Genomic DNA, 18875 nt, shown 5'->3' on the forward strand with positions numbered 1-18875 from the left:
GGCTTCCCCAGGTTGCCCCCCAAACGGAGGTGCTACAATCAGGAGTCAGGAAGTAGCGCTGGAAGAGTGGGACGGAGACCCCAGAGGACCTGTCGCTTTAGCCCGCTTCACAGGAACTTAAAGCAGACCTGGGACCCGGGCTAGAAGAGTTCAGGGAAAGAAAGAAGTTAGAGCTAGAGAAGTCTCCCGCTTCTCTCCCCAGGGACTCACGGCCTGGGCCGGGAAAACTCGGTTTGCAGGGAAGGCGACAAAAGGGAAAGAGCCGGGGCCAAGGGAGAATGGGACTCAGCTGTGGCGACTCTGCTAGACTGCAATGGTGAGTTTTCAAAGACTTTCTTCAAACTTAGCACTTCAGCTGGGTTACTTCGGAGGAGGCGGGGGAGGGGTGCGGGGCCGCAGCGGAGCTCCGGGGTCCTCCGCTCAGCAAGAGGGGAGCCAGGTGGCTTCCCAGCCCCGCCCCCCACATGCCAGGGACCGGGGAAGCGGGGACCCATTTGAGGGGGGCGGGGGGCAAGAGCCACGACGCGTTCCCAGAGTCCCGGGCGGCCAGCGGCTTTCTCCTTACCTGCCCTCAGCTGCCGGGGCCGCTCACCATCTACCTCTCGCCCTCACACAGACCCTCTGGACGGCCAACCTGCAAAACAGAGCGGCACAGGAATTACCGCGGGCCCGGGCGGGGGGTCAGGGAGCCGCGGGATTTCTTTCTTTCCCCAACTTCCCTCCTCCCTTTCTCTTTCTTTCTAGTGGCTTTGTGCGTGTCCTTCCAGGTTTCACTTTATTGCACAGACACTTTGTTTGCAAAGCCCCACACGCTCCCGACACAGTGCCTCACCCGGGACCGCACCGAGGGGGCCGCAAGGAGAAGGTGGGGGTAAGAGGGGCAGAGCTGGGAGGTGGCTCGAGGTTGCCGTGGCACTCCGTGCAGCGTGGAGGCGGTGGGGGCTGGGGAAGTCCTGCAGAGGCACTTTGCAAACTAAATAAATCAAGCGAGTTACCTTGTCGGAGTGGCTTGTCTCGCCGGGTTGTTTAGGTGATTGGAAATGTAGCCTGATGAAGATTGATCACCTTTCTACTGCCCTCCCCGGGTATGTGAACGCGAGGTGAGTGCGTAACGGGGCTAGGCTGCCAATCCCCGGCCCCGCGCGGGCTGAGTGACAGGGAGCCGGGCAATGGCAGCACGAGCCGGGGGTTACCTCCGCGCTCCCCCGCCCTCCCCCGCCCCCTGCACCCCGCCCTCACCGCCCGCCCGCCCCGCCCCGGTCGCGCGCTAACTCCGGGGCTAGACTGGCAAACGCAGCGCAGAGCAAGACGAGCAAGGCGAGCGCCGCGCGGGAGCCCGGGCCGCGGAGGGAAACGCTGGCCCTGAGGTTGCCCCGGGGCTCCCCGCCCTTCTCTCGCCCTTTTGGCGCCCTGGAGGGAGTGGCAGAGAGGAGGCGAGGTGCTGGAGAACCGGTTCCCTCGCTCTCTGGCACGCCACCCGATGGGCGCGAGGAGCCGGGAGCTGCGGGCTGGAGGGGAACCGGCCTCCGGCCCCTCTCCCGACGCCGCGGGCCCCAGAGTCTTCATGCACCGGGCCATCCGCGGGCCCCAGAGTCTTCATGCACCGGGCCATCACCCGCAGACGCACGCGGCGGGCGACTCGTGCTGGTCCGGGCTACTTTGCTGAGCGCGGGAGCAGCCCCGAGTGCGCAGATCCCGCCTCGGCGCCTCAGGACTCCAGTGCCCTTGAGCCGCACCCGCAGGGGAGGCACGGCCACTTACCTGCTCTTCGACGTCTCCTGGAGTTTCCAGTCCCCACGATAGGTGTTTGCAAATCCTGAAAGCTTCTTTTGAAATGTCGGCTCCCAGCGTCCCCTCCCCTTTACACATACACTGTACTTCTGAATCAAAAGGTTTGGATAGAAAACTTTGTCTTTCACACTGGCTCCTTTTACTAGGGGACAATCTAGTGGAAAACGTGGCCACAGACTCTGCCCTCAGTTTCCTTCCTTCATGCCGCCGGAGCCTCCTTGAGCGATCTCCCCGGATAGTTCGTACTGGCGAAGCCCATTTCCCAGTCGAACAAACTTCTCAAAACACGTCTACCTGGGTGGACTTTTCAAAGCGCAAAAAAAGTGTTTGCGCCCCAACGCTGAGTAATGCAATTCTTTTAAATGGCACCTCCTCCTGAATATTAGGCCGACTTTACTTACCCCCTTTCGAGGAATTCCTACCGCTTCTTCTTAATCTCCCCCCCGCCCCCTCCCCTCCACCTCAACAGGCGGAGTGAAAAGTTTGAACCAGAGTAAGTGTGAGGGCGAGTCTAGGAGCCGCCGGGCGCTTCGCAGTGGGGAGCACCGGCGCTGCGGGGCCGCGGGGTAGGGCACCGAGAACGCACCGGGCGCGGGGCGAGGAGGTGGCGGAGAAGGACGGGGGAGCCCGCTGAGTGAAAAGGGGCCGCGGCCGCCGCTCATCAAAGTGCTTCCCCTCCCCCAAGCGACACTTTCCTTTGGAGTCCGAATAAAATACGGTAACAGAATATGATGGAGGGCACACTGTTTCCTTAACTGCTTCTCAAAGAACCCGGGAGATCTTCTTAGGACCTTTAATAAGGCTTTGGTCGGTTCTTTTGTTGATCTCTCAAAATCAACTCCTTCTAATTGAAGTTGGAGCTGAAAGCGAGCTAATGTTCAAAGAAAGTGGCCGCCAGACTAACGAAATTACATTTTTTTTTTTTGACGATGAGGGAACATCTAATCAAAGGGGCAAAAGAGGAGGGGTGTGGGGGGGAGTATGAAGGAGAAAAGGTTTTACAAGATCCTTCTCTGGTTCACAAAAGTCAGCGACACGGGCGCTTCTCTCCAGAACAAAGACACCGCGGCCCATTCACAAAAGCAAGAGAAAGAGAGAGCGAAAACAATAAAAGAATGAGAGAAAAGGAAAAACACGAACAAGATAAAGCCTTAACAGGAAAAGAAACTGCGCAGAGCGCAGCGCTGACTCGAGTGGGGACACATATTAGGCTCGCGCAGGCCCCCGCGGGGGAATAGTTCGCGAGGCCCTGGGCTCCGAGCCCCCGAGATGCGCAGAGATTTAAAGCTAGAAACGAAATATAGCCCCCGCCTTCGGTTCTGGGGAAAAGCGCTGACTGGAGCGCACTAGTTTGTCGGGAAGAGTTGGCCGGCACGCTGGGCGCACTCCCCTGAGCTTCTGCGCCTCCGCGCCTCTATCCCGGCGCTATCCCGGCCGGGGCCTGCGCGCTGTGTGCCTGAGTTAGCCCTCTCCGGCCTCGGTGCGTGCCGGGTCTCCCAAACCCTCGTCCTCCCGCCTCCTCCCGGCCCCTTTTCGCCTGCAGCGGCGGCGCTGGGCCGAGGTCCGGCAAGGTGGGGCGGCTGTGCGCGCTGGAATGTGCTCTGGCGGTCCCCAGGGCCCTCCACGCGGGAGCCAGGCTCTCTCGGTTCCAGATGCGGCCGCGATCTGGGGGAAGTTGGGAGGTATCAAGTAGCACAATTCCCCCCCCCCTCCTAATGAGAGTATTTATCTAATCCCAAATTGCAGGCGAATTTTCTTAATGCTCAACCCGTAAAACCCCGGGATTAAGAGAAGAAAAAGAGAGAGGAGAGGGAAGAGGGAGGAGAGTGAAGAGGGGGAGATTGAGATGAAAGTTTCTTGTATGCGGCGGAAAGGACTCGGGCAGCACGTCGCTAGGCAAATATCCAGGTGGGAGACGCTGGGCCTGAAGCCTCGACCGTTCCAGCAACGGCCGCAGCTCGGGGAGGGGAAGAGGGGGCCCTTGCCTGGGGAGAGCCGGTGGACTCAGCTCAAGGGCCCCCGGCCGAGGAGGGGGCGTGGGAGCTGGGCCCTGGCTTTAGCATCCAGGTGACCTCGAGGCTGGGCCAGACTCTGGAGGACACTTGGGACAGGGGAGGGGTTTGGCTCCGGGGCCGTGGGATCCCGGCCAGGGGCGGAAGTTCTGCACCGGCCCGCGGGGCTGTGCCCAAGCCAGCCCGCTGCCAACACTCCTCCTCCTCCACCTCGGCGATCCCCGGGCCCACAGCTTCTTTTGCAGCCGCGCGGGCTTTCGGGTCCACGGCCTCTGGGCGTGCTGGGCTCGCGCCTGCGCCCGAGAGGCAAGACTTTGGGCACCACGCGACAAAATCCGGACACGGCGCCTTCGCAGCGGGCCCGACCGCGCAGCTTCCCGGGGGCCGCTGCGGGGCGTGCGGGCACCACAAAGCAGCCCGAATGGAAACCCCGCGAGGCTCCGGGCTGAGGCAGGAGGGGCAGGGAGAGGGACAGCAAGTCTGGGGCTAGTGAAGGTTTGTCCCTTGGCAGGTCGGGAGCGGTTTAGGGGAGCCCCCTCTCGGCGAGGCTCCGCCGGAGGGAAGGTTTCCGGAATTCGAATCCTGTGTAAATGGACTGGGTGACGCCGGTCGCCCGGTCCCAGGCTGCTCAGGGCTGGAGGTTTCTGTCTGCCGGTTTCCCTAGGGTTAGAGCCGGGCTCTGAGAGCTTCTTCCCTCAGGGAGCGTAGCTTTCTCTGTTCTCCTGCTCAAATGAAGAGGGCAAAACCCGATTTCATTTAGTTCTGGTAACTTTGCAGTAACTTCCTTAAATTCTTGTCATGAAATTCTACCTTGGTGTGGTTTTTATCATTTTGAAAGACTGGCGGCGGCATACTTTTTGAAAGGAATTTGTGTGTACTGGTATAAATATTTGTAGGTGTATGTACGCATTATGATCGAGGCTAACGTATAAATGCGAGTGGACTGTTTTCTCTGTCTCCAGACTTGTTGAACGAGCTTTGTTTCAGTCACCCTGGTAGAGTGATGGAAACTACCATAAAATCGCCAGGTTTTTTTTCTGTAGCTTAGAACTTCTTGTTGAAAGTTCCCTTTCCCTCATCTCATACACACAAACCTGCACACACCCTCCTCCTCCCCTCCAACAATAACCCCTCTTCCTTTCACTTCAGCACCTACAGTCTGGAGGGTTATCAGAAGTCATAGTTATTCCTCATGAGTGCAAAATTATAACAACTGCAAATTATAACATATTAGCTTTTTTTTTTTCATTGCTGTGGATTCACAAATTTCCTCAAATCTTTAACAGAAATAACCCTTTGAAACATGCTAGTTTACACAGCTTAAGAAAATATGACCAATTGCTTTTCAATTCACATTGGTGTTTCAGCAGGGCCCCTTTGGGGGTGGTGTAAACTTATTCAGATCCAAATACAGCCCAGTATCATGCCCTGCATTCAAGAGGACCATTTTTTTTTTCCACATGAAAAGTCTTATGAATACAAAAACTTCTCTCAAACCAATGTCAAGTTTTCATTACAAAGAAGTAGCAGCAGTGTTTAAGGTAAGAAAGTTTCTGCTTTTATTGAAAATTTATATATGACTCAGTATTGTAATAAATAAACAGATAACCATTTTCACAAAAAATGACAGTGCTATGCTAGAGAAGAAAATATTAATTGGAGGATTTACTCAATAATGGCAAGACAGATTTTATCAATACAGAATAAATAATAACAGCATTCTTGAGCCAATTTTTAAGACCCAACAAAATGTGGGAACCAAGCTAGATGTAATAAATAATTATCCAGAGAAAAAGATGGTGCATTCTCAGATGATAAGACTGTCTTTGTAAACTGATGCATGTCAATTAGTCCCATTCTTACTGCTCACCTTCAAATCACAGGACTTGTCTCAGGCTACGTTAAAAGGCCACCCTCTGAAGAAAGCAGAGAAGTACTCTTATTATCTTTACAGTGAAATGTAAAACAACTGCAGAAAATCCCACCGGTAAACAGAACACAATTTAAGAAGTAAATTGAATATGATCTAACTATAAAATTTAGGTAACAGACTCAGTGTTACATATGGAAGGACTGGAAAAAAATCATTCATGACGTTTTCTTTATCCCTCCCTCTTAAGCCCCCTCCCACCCCTCATTATGCTATTAACAACAACATTAACAACAACAACAAAAATGTTTTAAAATTTTCCTCCATCAAAAAATGTGGGAAAATAATGAGGGAAGAGTTTTCTTTCTTTGAACAGTTTCTTGAACACTCCCAATACCAATCACTCACAAGATGTCTGTGCAAATCTACTTCACATGATTTCAAGGAAATGATTAATTCACACCAAAAAACCCTTAAACAAAGCTATTTCGGAATTCTGTACAAAATCTGGAAAGGAGGGAGGAAAAGGATGGTGGTGGCAAAGAAGTACAATCCAGTCAAACAAAATGTTACAAGTTTTAAATCAATGAGAATGACTTTTCTTTTTATGGTCTGGGAAACCCAAGGCTAATAAAATGTTGGTCAGGATTCTGGTCTGGTTTCTACTGAAGGACACATTTCTCTTCTTTCTTGGCCATCTTGCCTTTGTTTTGCTCCAGAGTTCGCTCCAAATGTTCATCTTCTTCTTCGGCCCTGGAAATCAAACAGGAAACCAAATTATTTTTCTTCGTGGAGGGTAGAGCCGAATTCCCTTCTCGCTCCAAATTCCAAGCCCCAGAGGGAACCCGGACTGCGGGGCCAGGGAGTGGCTGCCCTGGTCCACTGGAGACCTCTGGATATAACTCCCCGACCCCACCACCCACTTACTGCTTCTCCTGCGCGTCCAAGTCCCTGACGAGCGCGTCGCGCTTGTCCACTAGGGCAACCAGTTCATCCAGCAGGAGTTGCTCGCGTCGCTTCTGGGCCTCGGTCTTCTGCCAGTCTGCAGAGGACAGGAGGCTCCTTACCCCACCTTACCCTCCCCTTCCCGCCTTTTCCAGTTCCCTTTTATTTCTCTGCAAAACATATCACAGAGCCACTAGCTAGTAGTGTTTCACGGGAAGTTTGGCCGTCGTGGTGAGGATTTCACCCCTAAAACCCTACTTTCTTAGTATTTTCCGTAGATAAGAGACGGCTATGGCCGGGTTGAAGCCTTCACGAGACCAGGTGTGCGCCGGTGGCCAGCCGGAGGTGCGCACCTGATTTCAGCCAAAGTGGGGGAGGGAGAGCTGGAGGCCCAGAAGAGGTCAGACTGAGGGTTGGTGGTGGGGGATGCGGGTAAATGAGGAGGCGGGAAGCAGAGATGGGCGATAAAATCCTCCTGAAAAGGCTAGAGAATCTGCCTGAGAACCTATCCTCCTCCCCCACCCCCAAGCTCACTCCATACAGCCCATTCTTCGCTAATTTCCTCTCCGCTCTATTTTAGCAGTTGGATGTATCTCACACTGGGCGCCATATGCTTCACAATAACTTTAAAAGTAGTGAATCGGCTAATTAGCATTTTTCTTTGAAGTAAAAAATAAATTTGCTCTGCAATATTACACTGCAGCTCTCGATCGCATCACAGCCAGTTTTCTTTTGGAGAGGTTTGCTGCGTGGCTTCAAATCAAAGCACTTTTGCAAAGGAAAAAATTACATACTTCTTTTTGAAACCCCATGTTAAGGTTGGAAAATCCGATGGGCCGTGCTCTTTCCATGTGTAGGGGCAGTTTTTTGAAGATTTTAGGCCCCAATAATATATTTCCTAATCTTTGCTGGTCTGATAATTTCCTTAAGATGAGCAGCAGTTTCGTTTAATAAAAACAGGACCAAATCGAACATTTAAAGCACTTTTGAAACCAAAGCCAACTGCTCTCTGGCCAGACTGCAAGGGCTTGTAGCTGTCAATCAACCTCCAGTCTACCCCGCCCCCCTCATTAAGAAGGTAAACAATGAAAAGAAGAAGTAGATGATGAGGCAGATAGCCGAACAAATGAGGACCTAAAGGGAAACAGGACACCAGCTTGGGGGGGAAAAAAATACCCTGGCCACTGACTACTGTAGCTCCCTCCCCCAGCAAATGCACTTTCCAAAAAACAGAGGAGTGCAATCCTTTCTGGTTTCTCTCTTCTCTCTCCATTGCCCTGGGCAATCATGTTAAAACTCACATGGCTGGTGCTTATTCAGATAAACCTAACAATGCACACCGCTGGTTACCATGTGAATCTTCACAAACCGCACAAGAATGTGCTGGTTCAAATCCCCCCGACCCCCTCCAAAGCAAAATTTATTCAAGACAGCAAACTGCTCAGCAGCTTTATGAAAGCAAATGGAGCTAGAGGGAATTCTATCTCGTATTTACAAATTAAAAATTAGATGCATCATCGTGCAATAAAGGTTAGAATAGCAGCAAAAACCTAGAATATTTTATCACTATTTCTATCACTATAAGCTCAAATACATACACACATAAATATTAAACATGCTATATATTAATTATCCTCATTTGATACAAAACATCACACAAATAGGTACATTAAATGATTGGTCACATTACATTCTTATTTAAAAAAGAAGTGTTCAATTGCATAGAGAGAAATAAACTATTTCTACGGAAAGCTTTTTTCTGAATGTAAGAATTTAAAAAATAATAATGAAACACCAAAACTGAAGAAAAGCCATATCTATCACAATTTTATTCCTCAGATTTAAATGCAACTGAGGTCAGGAATGCTGGACAATTTTCTAATCTGGTTCTTGTTCTTAATCAGTTTCATTCTACTACAGTGGATAAATTAATAGACTCTCCAGGTTGGAAAGATCTTAAAGGTCATCTGGTCTGATTTCAGGTAACTATAGTTCTAGAAGCATTAACTCTGAGAAAAACCTGCTAAATTTGAAAAAGATTTGTAACTAAATTTTATAATTATTAAGATTACCAACTTTGATAAATATTAATTTTTCCATTTCTGACCTCAAGAAATCATTCTAAGTTTAATTTATAATTCTTTACTTCCAAAACATTTTGATGAGCTTTAATACTGGGAAATAAAATTTCTCCACCATAAACTCAAGACATATAATTACATTGATAATTACGAAATTTTTTAAACTAAGAAAATAATTTTAGGGACACATAATCTTAATTAAATTATTCCTTCTCTATACTTGGTCAGCCACTTTTAAGGTTTTAATTAATAATTAGAAATATCAAGATTTATTTAATTTTTTTTAAAATAAGGTTTTAACAATATGGATAAGAGAGAAAATTTTGTATTTTTAGTCCCTTAAGTATTGAATAGTTTTAAAAATCTTAATCTTCTCCTAGCTCAATAATGACATTTCCCATAACTGTAACAAAAACATTTTTTAAGTTATGAATATTTAGGTAATTTTCATCATCTTACAAATTTAACTGACATTAAATTTTAAATATTTCAGCATAAATTTATAGGATTTTTCATATTAAATCTGTCATTACCACATTAATATCTATCTACAAATAATTAGTCAAATTGTGGGGAAAAAAAGCTATGTACAGTGAGTAGATTTTACACCAGCAAAACTACTTTTACTTTGGGTTTGCTTTCTCACAGGACAAACTGATCAAGATTCACATTTGTATAGTCAAGGCCTAAATTTAAAAAAAAATTTAAATCCCCCTTTTAATAGCTTCACCTAGACATAATGTCATGTTTTTGAAGCCTGAATGTAAGTTTATGTGTTACCTGTTATACATTTTAAGAAAGGATTACTCACCTATAACAGCTAGCCAGATGCACTGACTTTGGCTTGGACAGACTACAATGTGGGTTCTGATTAATTTAAAGATTCCAGTGTACTTTTGCTACAAAAGCCATATCCTCTCACAACAAATAGGATTAAGTTTTGATGCTGCATTTGAGCCAAAGTGTTGAAATAAAGAGATTCTGTTTATGTCTATCTGCACTGAGCTGTTTCGTTAATTCAAAAAACTCTTTTTTTAAATATAGGGCCAATTATTCATTCCCTGATTCAGTTTATTTGCTGAAGTTGATAATTACCTTGGAAAAAAGGCAAAGAAATACCTATAAACACTTTAATAGAAAGGACCTAAAGTTCTTGTAGTAAACCTTCAACCTTGCCACTATAAATAAGCCTGGCACTTTGATGAAAATTAACACTAGTTTTGTAAAGAGCACATTGGGGGATTGCAGTCAAGTCTTATCTTTAGTTCCAGTCAACTAGCAATCCTGAAAGAGTTTGCATCATCATCAGAGCAGGCCATTTGATAGGATTCTACCGCTGTACCTAATCAATCTATGGAAGACTGTGGCTGTGCTGTGTAACAAAGCTAAAATAGATTTACAAATGGGGTTTTAGGGGATAAGCTCCTCCACAGGATTACATATTGATTTTAAATATAAAAAGCTTATCATATAAGCCATAACTACAAAAATAGTGAACCTATGCATAAATCCCTTTAGAAGAGCACCCACTTCAAACTCTAAGCCAAGAATAAATCAAGATGTACAAAATCCTAGAGAAGATCCATTTCTTGTGCAGAAAATGAACACACCACTTTCCAAAAGCCCACCCTAATGTGTGCAGAAATGAATTTATCTTTCCTGAGGGGGCATTAAATAATCTGGAACAAAAAAACTATAGGAAAGTATCTGAAAGACGTTTGTTAGCTTAAAGGATCCTGCAACTTAGCTCAGTAGAGTGAAACTCCTGCAATGAAAACACCTCGGGGGAAAAGAAAAAGGTAAAAAAAGGCCAAAGTGATTATGGATTCTCAGAAGAATGGATATATTGAATGTTATTATTATTATTTTGCTCTCAAACCAAGCTGTTAATATTTCTTTCATTGTGCTATGGCTATTAATATTCTGTGCTTTCTCCTGGTGAATGGTTTCACTAGCAGATTTATTTGGAAATATTTTAGTTTATTTATTATGAAAAAAATCTCATGGCTACTAAGAAGAGATGGGAAAGAAAAGAGAAAGGAACTTTAAAACAAAGGAAAGCAAAACAAAACCAATCAGTGTTGCCTGTTTATGTGTTTTTCTGCAGTGATTTAATGCTCCAAAAGACTACTGAACTGCATGTGTGTCCATTCTAAGGGCTGGCTCAGAGGACACTGTCTTCAAAGAACTGATAATCATGATGACCAGTATTTCTCTAGGACAGCCCAAGCCACATATTGCCCAAGCTAGTGGGGCAGGCCTTTCTCTGAGAAAGTGTCTTTATTTGTAATCAACAGGCTGTTTCTTTCCTCAAGCCTCTTTTTCCTGTCAACCAATAACAGAAACTGGCTGAGAGATTCAAGGCACAATCAGATATGGGACAATAGCATTAATTAAAAAGTAAAACAGAACAAATCCTCAAAAAAGTAACAATTGCATTAAAGGTGTCTGAAAAGAAAAACATTCTTTTTTTCCCTCTTCTTCAAAAATACTTTCTACTGTTCTTCCATGTGTACAAGAGGATCAGACAGAAAAATTTTAGATTATTTAATTAAGACTGAAGGTCTACTACATAGGGATAAGCTGCCAATGAAACTTCGGTGTTTTATACGTATCATGGTCCTCCTTAAAGATGGTACTATATAGTAATAATAGTGGTTTTGGGATAGAAGCAGGATTTGCCTTAAAAGTCAACTGTATTGTATCAAGCTGCATCTTAGGGATGATTTAACTTACTATATATGACAGAGTAAATTTTTAAAAATTGTAATATTCTGTATTGAGCATAATGAATTTATAAAGAATAAACTATGAGTTATACATACATTATACATACTATGTACACATATATTTTATATTATACATATAAATATCATATAAATAGAATTTGCTATACCTACTTTTCAAATGACTGTTACACTTTCTAATCTCCTTTAAAGATTATAACCATGACAACAAAAATTATATCAAGAGGAAAAACACCATTTAGTATATTTGTGCATTTTATTTCAATGGCAAGTTTCACAGAACTTCTTAAATAATTTTGACAAATTTTATAGTCATTAGTGGTATAATTTGACAGCCACTTGAAGAAAATTAGTTATCTGAAGCCTTTTAAATAAAGTAAATCTAATTTCTAAAGTAGGATATACAAATGTCATATTTATCAAATGATATTAGGAATATAAAAGTAAAAATGAAGTTTGTATAAATGTAGAAGATAGCATTTAGATAAACAGCATGTGTTTTATTTAATAACGATATTAATTAAACTATTTTTAAAATATATGGTTTCATTTAACTTTCTCTTACAAACTTAAATTTCTAGTTTCTGAACTAATTATAATTGACTTCTTATAGATCAGGTACCTTATCAGGTGAAGAAAGAAATTACCATGGACAGTCAGTGGGTTAAGAGGTCAATATAGAATAGGAAAATCAATTTGCATTGATTAGACAAAAGGTCCATTTTACAGAGCCCAAAGGATTAGCTCTTAAGCAGACATCTTTGAACTATAAGACATTTTCAACTAAGAGTATAAGGAGAACAGCATTCTAAAGTACCAAAGAATTAAAAAAAATAACTATATATAATAAATGTCATAGTTAAGCCAGCTGATGTTTATCGATATTATGAACCATACTTAGGATTACTAAATATGTTATTCATTTAAAAGTTTACATAATGTGTGAAAGTATTGAATTTATCTCATGTGCCTGAATCTTTGCTTGACTATTTACTTAATAAGAGTTGGAATCTTAAGAACTATAGTAGACTGGACAGTGACATATTTATATGGACATCAGTTAAATATTAAGGTAAAATTTAGAATCTGAATGTGAAAAATCAAAATGATAAATCTTTCTCAAACCTCTGCAGTGGAAGCAACTTTAACTTACACATAAAATGAAATCATTTAAATACTTATATTTTCTATTCAATGGACTTTTAAGCTTACAATTTTATGTTTTAGAGTAAACAAAATGATCTGAATTAGGGTCTTAAGGTTTTACATGACTAATGGTTTCTGAATCTAAGACATTTATTTGGAACTCCTGTAGTTCCTAGTCAGACCACACCTAGTGAGACCGAAGTATATTACACTCTTTAAAAAATCTCTTTGACAACTGACACTTTACACACCTCACTGGGCCATGGCATCTCTTACCTTCAATGGCTAGCATTGCCCGCAATTCCCGATTCAGCAGCTCATACCTTCGTTCTAAATCGTGTTCTTTTTCCCTAGGCAAGTTACAAAAGTTCATCAATATGCTAATTACTAAATCATTAAACACTTAAAAAAAACCTTTAGGTTACATTGATTTTAGGACTCATAACTGACTTTTCTCTTTAACTTTAAGCTACTCAAAACAAATGATACACAAACCTAAAATCTTCCTCAGGTTGAATACTTACTAGTGGTATTATTTTTCTCCTTCAGTTTTGAGTTGTACAAAAGTATATTTTAATCTGTGGATAAGTAATCTCATTCTTCAATGCTTCTTGTCTTAAGTGCCAGATGTAAAGCTATTTCATAAAATATTTTTCGTAACTGTCAATAAACACCTTTTAGTCTAGAACTCCATGTGAAAAGAGTACAAGAAACGCAAAAGTATTAGCAGTGCAAATTTAATATAGAGACAAAAAAATCAGGATAAATTAAGTTCTGCACTTCATAATTCTTTTATTAAGTTAAGGCATTGCAGAAATGATAAAAATAGAGGCTTTCACTAAAATAAAATGTAAACCTGTTTCTTCCCACACTAGGTGGCATAATATAAGAATACTGCTAGTGAGAAAAAGGGACAAGCATTAAGTCCTTCACTAAATGCTAAAGACTTGAGAATGCTTACATTTGGTTTAGTCTCCATTTTACTGTAATTCTTGGAGTCATAAAAGGTCACTTCTGTGTAAATTATTAATCTTTTATCCTAAAATTTAGGGTAACATTATCTGTAGAATACAAAGGTACTTTTGTCCTTATCAAGAATTATTTAATTTTTAACTGAAAATTTGATGTTAAATAAACTTCAGTTTTATTTCTTTTTCTCCTTAATATAAACCAAACATCCTTTTTTGTGCAAAAGTGATTTCTTAAGCCCGAAAATTATTTACATTACTTGGTTTTCAGTATAATAAATACATTTTTTCAGTATCTAATACTCTATTTTAAAATTCTTACTCTTCAAATAAAAAATGGTTATATAGTATTTTAAATTTTATTTTTATGTAAAATATAATCTCTAAAGAAAGAAAAAAACTAAGCCTAATAAATATGAAATCCCAAGAAAGACAATGATAGAAAGTCTAAGATTCCTCAATGTTGTAGTAAAAACAAGCAGTGATAAGTACTTACAGGAGAGAGAGCTGGTTCATTCTTCTTATTAAGGCATTTTTCTTATTAACTAACATAAACCACTCCTGCATCATAGCTTCTTCTTCTTCTGTGTTCCTTCCTATAATTTAAGAAGAGTTACTGTTTTTTCTATTTTATAAGCCAAATAATAGTTCAGCACAAGTGTTTTTTTTTTAACATGAAACATATTTTAGCTAACCCAATAGTACAAATTAAACTGTTTATAACAGTTTATATATAAGATTAAGGTCTGAAAAAAGGAATCAATATTTAGAAATTCATAAACCAGTCTCTAAAGGAGGTATTATTCAGCATGTATATTTCAGTCCCCTGAACATATTTACAGATCATACTAATGTACATTAAAAAAAAAAAAGTGTTCCAACTTTTAAATCCTCCCCAGAGGTTGACTTGTTATTATATTTCAATGAGGAACTCAGGAAGCTAACAGTCATATGGTCATGATAAAAATAAATAAATTAATTAAAAAGCACATTAAAAAATCATTATGAGAATTACAAGACTAGCAGGAAGATCAGAGAAGTCAAGAGATTTTGTGAGAGCTTCCACCTGTAATGACTTGCTTTTTTTCTTATTTTCCTCCCCCAAAGTAAACTAAAGATATATACATGCATATACATTTCCAGAACTCATCATCCCTAATAGGGTAAACATTTGCAAATTATTTTAAATATATTGTAAATGACCAGGCTACAAAAATACTTACATCTATCTGTGAAAAAAGAACATAATAATCTTCAGTAAATGAGAAAACATTTGCGCAGAGACATGACTTTAAATGTCAGGTTATAAATTTACTGATTACACATTAAAAATTCATTTTCTGTAATATTAATTCCATCATCTATACTACTCCTCCCCTCAAAAAGATTATAATATATAGTGTATATTTGGTATTATTCATATAGAAGTAGGCCACAATCATACTTGAGAAAAATATTAATACCCCACCTTCTTCCTTCAAACTGCCTTCAAATTGTATCCCGTCAAATTTATAATTCTTTGACTTTGTTTTCTTCTGTATTTCATCCATGATTGGTTTATTGTTTTGCTAGGCCATTATTTAATACTTCAGACCAACTTCTAAATAGATTCATAGGGTTAACTTAAATATCTAACAAAAAAATTAAATATCCCAGGGTAAGACTAAATATCCTAGTCAATTTCCTAAATTTTATTTTCTTCTTTAGATATTTTCTTTTAACTGTCAAACACACTACCAGTCCATTAAAAAATATTCAAGCAATACAGAGACATAATTGAGTTAAAAGTCAAGTCCTCTTCCACCAACCCCACCCTCTCTAATTTGCCTATCTACCTCCCTTCTCCAGAAGTACTGTTACAGTTTAGCATATCTTCTTCCAGACCACATAGGTAGCTATGTCTAACACACACAGGTATATACCATGTCTGGACACAAACAGGATTTTTTTCCTTAACATAAGGGCCCTTGGTCTGTTGTTGTCATGCTGTTCAAAGATCTACTTCATTCTTGTAATACTTGTATAAATTATGGATGTGACATAATTAACTATTTGCACATTAATAGAAATTTGAAGAAAGTTTCAGAATGAAAATAGAATATAAAGAGCTGATCTGCGTGCAAGATTAAACATGTATTTCAGAGCATCCCTCTAAAACAGATGTCTGTTTTTCATTATTAGGGAAAAGAGTGAGAGATACGTGCTTTCATTAAATTAAAGTCCGTTAAACTTTATGATATGAAGCAGACCTGGGATAGATTCTTTTAGAGTACGAACAAACGTCTTTATTGCTTTACAGCATTTTTAATCTCTCTTTTAGGGTAACTGGTTTTGTATTCACTTTGGACCATGTGATGTCTTGACACTGGTCATGTGATATAGGCTGCGATAGGCACAAATCCCTGGGCAGCAACAAAAGAAGAAAGAGTAAAAAGAAAAAGCTGAGAAAAAGCTTGCAATTTGGAAAAAGGCCAATTGTACCCTGGTGAAGGCCTTTTTGATCAGCGAAATGACACATGTGTGCAATATTAATAGGTGCTGTTTTTATGATGTTTTGTTTTCTGATTAAAGACTTAATTTTTGTGTTCATAACCTCAGTGGTTTCTAAAAATATACCAATATTAAAACTTCGTTTTGAATTTAACCTAAACCTGTAATTCAGGCTTTCAGGCAATAATACTAGAAGCATCTAGCCTTCTCTTAAATTAGCATCATTTTCTTCAATGGAAGACTGCTTCCTTGAGAACAATATTGATGGGGTACTACTGTGTTGTTTTCAGTTTAACTCATGCCTATGATTTCTAGATAAGAATAAAAGATGCACCTTCCCTAATTGTTAGGAAATGAGGAGAGTCTCATGTTTCAAAAGGGAATAAGCCAAACAATAACACATATTTAAAGATATATTATTCAGTGCTACCTAGATTATATAAATTAACTGAAAAACATATTTGAGGTTAAATCATCACTAACTCCTTATCTGAGATAGTACACAATGATGGAAATCTATACTTAGCCTAGTAATAAAAAAATTAAATTTTCTTCTAATACATCATCATAGTATTGTTTTTAGGGATTTAAAATTTTTTAAATTTAAAAAGCTTTTAAAAGCCAGTAAGTTGAACCATTACAAATTAATCCTGACTTTAATAACTGGTTAAAGACCCCTTTAGCTTTATAAGTAACAAAAAATATTAAAGCCTGTGATCACAGTGAGCTTTTCTCATTTCTCCTCCAACCATTTGTTATTTAATCCAATACTAGTAATCCAATTTGTCCATCAGACTTTTAAAGGGCAGAATGCAACTTCCTCAGCTTAGACACTTTTCAAAGTACAATATATTTTTCAAATGAATGCTGGATGTTTCATTTTTCCCAACTGTTCCTAGCTCTAATGCATGAGGAAAAAAAAGAACAAGATGAACATTGTTCATACTGATTAAGTAAGAGCTCATTAAAGAGCTGTCAGTGCGGTACTTTGAATATGCATGAAGCATATAATCAGATCTAGTACCGTCACTAGAGGAGAATACGGTAAGTACAAAGGATTGATTTAATTACTTAGAGTGGGCTGTGGTGGTAAAGCAGTCTTGTTAGTGCAAAAAGAAAAAGAGGTTGTATTCTGGCACTGTTAGAAAAAAAGGCAGTTTTAGCTTCTGCCACAATACATAATCTCAGAATAAAGCATTTTACATTGTAGCTTAAAATGAAGATTATCATTATTTTATAAAATGCCATAAATCATTTTATCTTGTTTAAAGTCACCAAGTTAATTATCTTGCTTTCAAAATTATCTTTAATTTGTAATCACAACTGCATTTTTATCACCTTATTTTTATCAGCCAAAGCTGAAATTTAAATATTTTTTTCAGTTTCATGAACTGAAAAATTCAAGATCTATACTACTGAAGACCATTTTGAAACTTAAAAAATGACAAAATTCTACAGTTCAGTACTGTTACTAAAATGTGAAAGTATGGCTGGGTTGTTATACTATATTTTAAAGCAGAGTGCCTCATGTGTATTATAAATATACTATCAATAAAATATCACCTTAACATTTTAAAGTATTGACTAATTAATACTGTCTCTGGTAATTTTTTTCTCCTTTATTTCCTTAAAAAATTCTGGTTTTTATTCTGCCTCCTGGAATGTAACATCTTTCTGACATCACAATCTCTTATTGTCAGTTTTCTCTTTTTAATTATGATAGCCAGAGTATGATTTATAAAAATTACTAAATAATGAAGCATAATAATAGTAGGAAAAGTCACATGTAAATATGACTTCAAATAATTCTTCCTATCACATAATTAACAAAACCTACTTAATACAAAGCAGAATAATACAGCACTACATGTAGTACAAATACGCAATAAAATGTTAGTTAACATCTGCCTTCATATGCCATCTCCTCCCTCCCAAAATGATTAAAAGATTTAATTCCACTTAAAAATTCATTCCTTCACCCAGGAATGTGTATATAGTTCTCAGTTGCTTTTTCAAAAGCAGCATTTTCAATGTAAATTTTAAAATGAACAAAAGGGAAATGATGGTAAAACCTTAAAATTATGAATTATATTTTTAAAACTGTCTACTAGTTAAATTTTCCCAATTAATTTTTCACCATAAGCTTATTATCTATTTAGAAAGATGTATTTTCAGACAATGAATTCTTATATAAATGCAAAATAAGGAAAAACACAATTTTAACTGAACAGAAGATTAATTCAACAGGAGAAAATGAAAACATAAAGATGAAAGTGCTGTTGAACATACATACAAATTCACAGTTTTCTATCATGAAAACATTAAAGAAAGCGAAATCTTGCCATAGCTCCATAGTGGAGATGGCTGACTAGTGATCACATGTGGCCCTTAAAGGACACAATGTAGCAAAGCCAAATCAAACATTAAAAACAAAAAAAGCTGCCATTACTAATTATCCCTATGTTATGATTACCTCAGTATGATGACCTCTGAAAGATTTAATATATTACAATAGAGATACAAATGAATGTGTCCAACTAACTGGTACCAGAGAAACATTTCAATAACAAAGGAGATAAAGTCTGGTAGATTTACTTAGTGAATGAGAGAGATTAATTTACTACAGTTATATAGGGACATGGATACACAAACTCCAAAGCCAATATTACTATAGGACTCCAGTGTCCTGGTTTAGAAAATATTTTAAACTTAGGAAATAGAGCTTTATTATAAAAACAAATTTTACATGTAAGCAAACAGTTGATAAATGTTTCTACACTAAGAATATCCTCAAACAGCAATCAACATAAATGAAGAACCATAAT

The 18875-nt window shown here is 39.9% G+C and overlaps 2 protein-coding genes across 8 annotated transcripts in view; one reads left to right on the forward strand and one right to left on the reverse strand.

Moving 5' to 3' along the window:
* The window catches only part of WDPCP (WD repeat containing planar cell polarity effector), a 604312-nt gene extending 603317 nt beyond the window's left edge, over positions 1 to 995 (forward strand). For both annotated transcript variants that reach the window (XM_069583047.1, XM_069583046.1), the window contains exons 16-17: positions 203 to 316; positions 745 to 995. In XM_069583047.1, coding sequence (XP_069439148.1) covers positions 203 to 316; positions 745 to 875 — 245 coding nt within the window. In that variant the 3' untranslated portion in view covers positions 876 to 995. The remainder of the gene's footprint in view (positions 1 to 202; positions 317 to 744) is intronic.
* Positions 996 to 5338: 4343 nt separating this feature from the next.
* Positions 5339 to 18875, reverse strand: part of EHBP1 (EH domain binding protein 1) — a 352008-nt gene continuing 338471 nt past the window's right edge. For all 6 annotated transcript variants that reach the window (XM_069583033.1, XM_069583030.1, XM_069583031.1 and 3 more), the window contains 4 exons: positions 14057 to 14156; positions 12869 to 12942; positions 6601 to 6715; positions 5339 to 6426 (listed from right to left, as the gene is read on the reverse strand). In XM_069583033.1, the coding sequence (XP_069439134.1) occupies positions 6336 to 6426; positions 6601 to 6715; positions 12869 to 12942; positions 14057 to 14156 (380 nt within the window). In that variant the 3' untranslated portion in view covers positions 5339 to 6335. The remainder of the gene's footprint in view (positions 6427 to 6600; positions 6716 to 12868; positions 12943 to 14056; positions 14157 to 18875) is intronic.

The sequence above is a fragment of the Ovis canadensis genome, chromosome 3, assembly GCF_042477335.2.
Source record: "Ovis canadensis isolate MfBH-ARS-UI-01 breed Bighorn chromosome 3, ARS-UI_OviCan_v2, whole genome shotgun sequence".
Taxonomy (NCBI): Eukaryota; Metazoa; Chordata; class Mammalia; order Artiodactyla; family Bovidae; genus Ovis; species Ovis canadensis.